Genomic DNA, 2,391 nt, shown 5'->3' on the forward strand with positions numbered 1-2,391 from the left:
TTTCTACAAACAATGAGTTGGCCTTTATCCTCCTTTTATGGTGTAGGAAGATGTAGAGTAGTTATTTTCCAGCGTTGTCAATAGAATCTGAAATGCATACTTCATTTTTTTGATTATGGACCATACAGTGGCTCTATAGACAGTAGATCATAGACAGTGCACTATAATAGTATTTATGACAGTGTAAAGCTCACCACGATTACCAGCCTTTTTCCCCTTGAAGTCATCATCAACCCTTAGAAAGGACATTTTAATTATTGGGTGTAGCAAATGTTTCTGTAATGATGAAGGAAAGAATCCAAAGTAAAAATGTCCAACAACTCTCTCATCATCATCATCCTCATCTTTTGGTAAACATTTTTCAAATCTATATTAACTTATCATGGGGTACAGCATCATGGGATGGGATGTATTAGTGTGTGTGGATGTTCATGTGTGACTTAAGGCAGAACAGGGACAGTAAAGGATGCAAATTCCTTCTACTGTAGTATCTTTATGGAAATGTATGAGCCACAAAGACGTTCAATGAACTTGATCATTTTTAACCTCTCCTACCAACTGGGGGATAAGAACACTACACAACACCTTTACAGGTATGGAAATATCATCAATTTATTGTTTTATCATGGACAAATTACTGTTGAGAATATTTTAAGAACTCTCAGGTCAATTTCAATTCTGTGATTATTTGGCTTCAGGGGAGGGATATGTTTTTCTTTTTTAAAGTAGTTAAAACAATTCTCACAATGTGAGTTTAGCTATTGCATTCCATGGGTTTGTAAGTTTAGTATGTAGTCATGGTTTTACAGTAAAGGAGTTTAGTATGTAGTCATTATTATACAGTAAAGGAGTTTAGTATTTACTCATTATTAAACAGTAAATTAGTTTAGTATGTAGACATTGTTTTACAGTAAAGGAGTTTAGTATGTAGTCATTGTTTTACAGTAAAGGAGTTTAGTATGTAGTAATTGTTTTACAGTAAAGGAGTTTAGTATGTAGTAATTGTTTTACAGTAAAGGAGTTTAGTATTTACTCATTGTTATACAGTAAAGGAGTTTAGTATTTACTCATTGTTATACAGTAAAGGAGTTTAGTATGTAGTCATTGTTATATAGTAAAGGAGTTTAGTATGTAGTCATTATTTTACAGTAAAGGAGTTTAGTATGTAGTCATTGTTATACAATAAAATAGATGAGTGTATTTCCATATCCACTCTTTCCTTTCCCCAGACTGGCTTCATTGGGAATACTACAACCATGGGCTTCCCTCTATGCCTATGTCTTCTCTCTTTGTAAGTAAGAGTTATCTGCTTGAATACTCTTGTTTTTGCCACATGGAGTACGCCATAAAAAGGAAAATGACATTATCATAATATTAATGTAGGTTGATAGAAGATTGATTTTTATGTCTCTTCACTTTCAGGATTTTCACAACTGCTTTTGGTTCAGGTTTTAGTGACGACACAGCGCTTCATGAAAACTCTTATAAGGAAAAGTGGATGGCATCTATACCTGATGACCAACTCCTTTCAGCTGTTACTATTCCCGGAACTCATGAGAGCCTAACTCTGTATGGTGGACCTCTTATACAGTGTCAGGCTTGGACCTTGGAGAACCAGCTGAAAGCAGGATTGCGGTACTTTGATTTACGTATAGAGGCCAGTATTTTCCACAACACCCTTGATGTCATGGATGGGCATATAAAACATAACAAGTTCCATGACGTGCTAAACATTCTGTGGGAGTTCTTGGGCAAACATGACAGTGAGACTGTACTTTTGAGAGTGACACTGCAAGGGATGAGTATCTGGAATGCTATAGAATCTATCAAGGATTTGATTAAGAAATCCAAAGATAATGTATGGACAAAGACGTTGGTCCCCCACATGCGAGACGCGAGAAGGAAGATCGTCTTTGTGCAGAGTACCAATTTCAATGTCGGAACCCTTAACCATAACATTTGTGTCACTTACGATGGATGGTTCAAAAACATTGAAAACAAGATGAAAACGATCACAAAACATCTGAAAGAAGCTCAAAAGAATTGTGCTCATACAATTTCCTTGACTGACACCTCCACCACAGGCTTTTTCATAGGCCCTAAAACTGTGGCCAAAGTGGTTAATGATCAGCTCAATAAGCTTTTAGGTAAACTAAAGACAGGCTCTGATAAACAAAACTGCTTGGGGGTAATCAGCATGGACTTCCCCAGCCCGGACCTCATCCAGAACATCATTGAGGTCAATAGACAACCAGGAAGCGGTTCATCTGATCACCTAGTAGAGCCTGAACCAGCAGAGCCTGAACTAGTAGAACCTGAAGCAGCAGAGCCTGAAGCAGCAGAGCTGGAGCCACTAGAGCCTGAACCTGCAGAGCCTGAACCAGTAGAGCC

At 37.5% G+C, this 2,391-nt stretch overlaps 1 protein-coding gene across 1 annotated transcript; it reads left to right on the plus strand.

Annotated features, from left to right (window-relative positions):
- Positions 1-558: 558 nt before the first annotated feature.
- On the plus strand, positions 559-2,383 carry LOC112235832 (1-phosphatidylinositol phosphodiesterase-like; the record flags this gene model as incomplete). The annotated part of the gene is made up of 3 exons (XM_042312200.1): positions 559-593; positions 1,230-1,291; positions 1,423-2,383. Coding segments are annotated over exons 2-3 (996 nt in total), but the record flags the coding sequence as incomplete, so codon positions are not given.
- Between the last annotated feature and the right edge of the window lie 8 nt (positions 2,384-2,391).

This window comes from Oncorhynchus tshawytscha, unplaced genomic scaffold (genome assembly GCF_018296145.1).
Source record: "Oncorhynchus tshawytscha isolate Ot180627B unplaced genomic scaffold, Otsh_v2.0 Un_contig_5937_pilon_pilon, whole genome shotgun sequence".
NCBI classification, from domain to species: domain Eukaryota; kingdom Metazoa; phylum Chordata; class Actinopteri; order Salmoniformes; family Salmonidae; genus Oncorhynchus; species Oncorhynchus tshawytscha.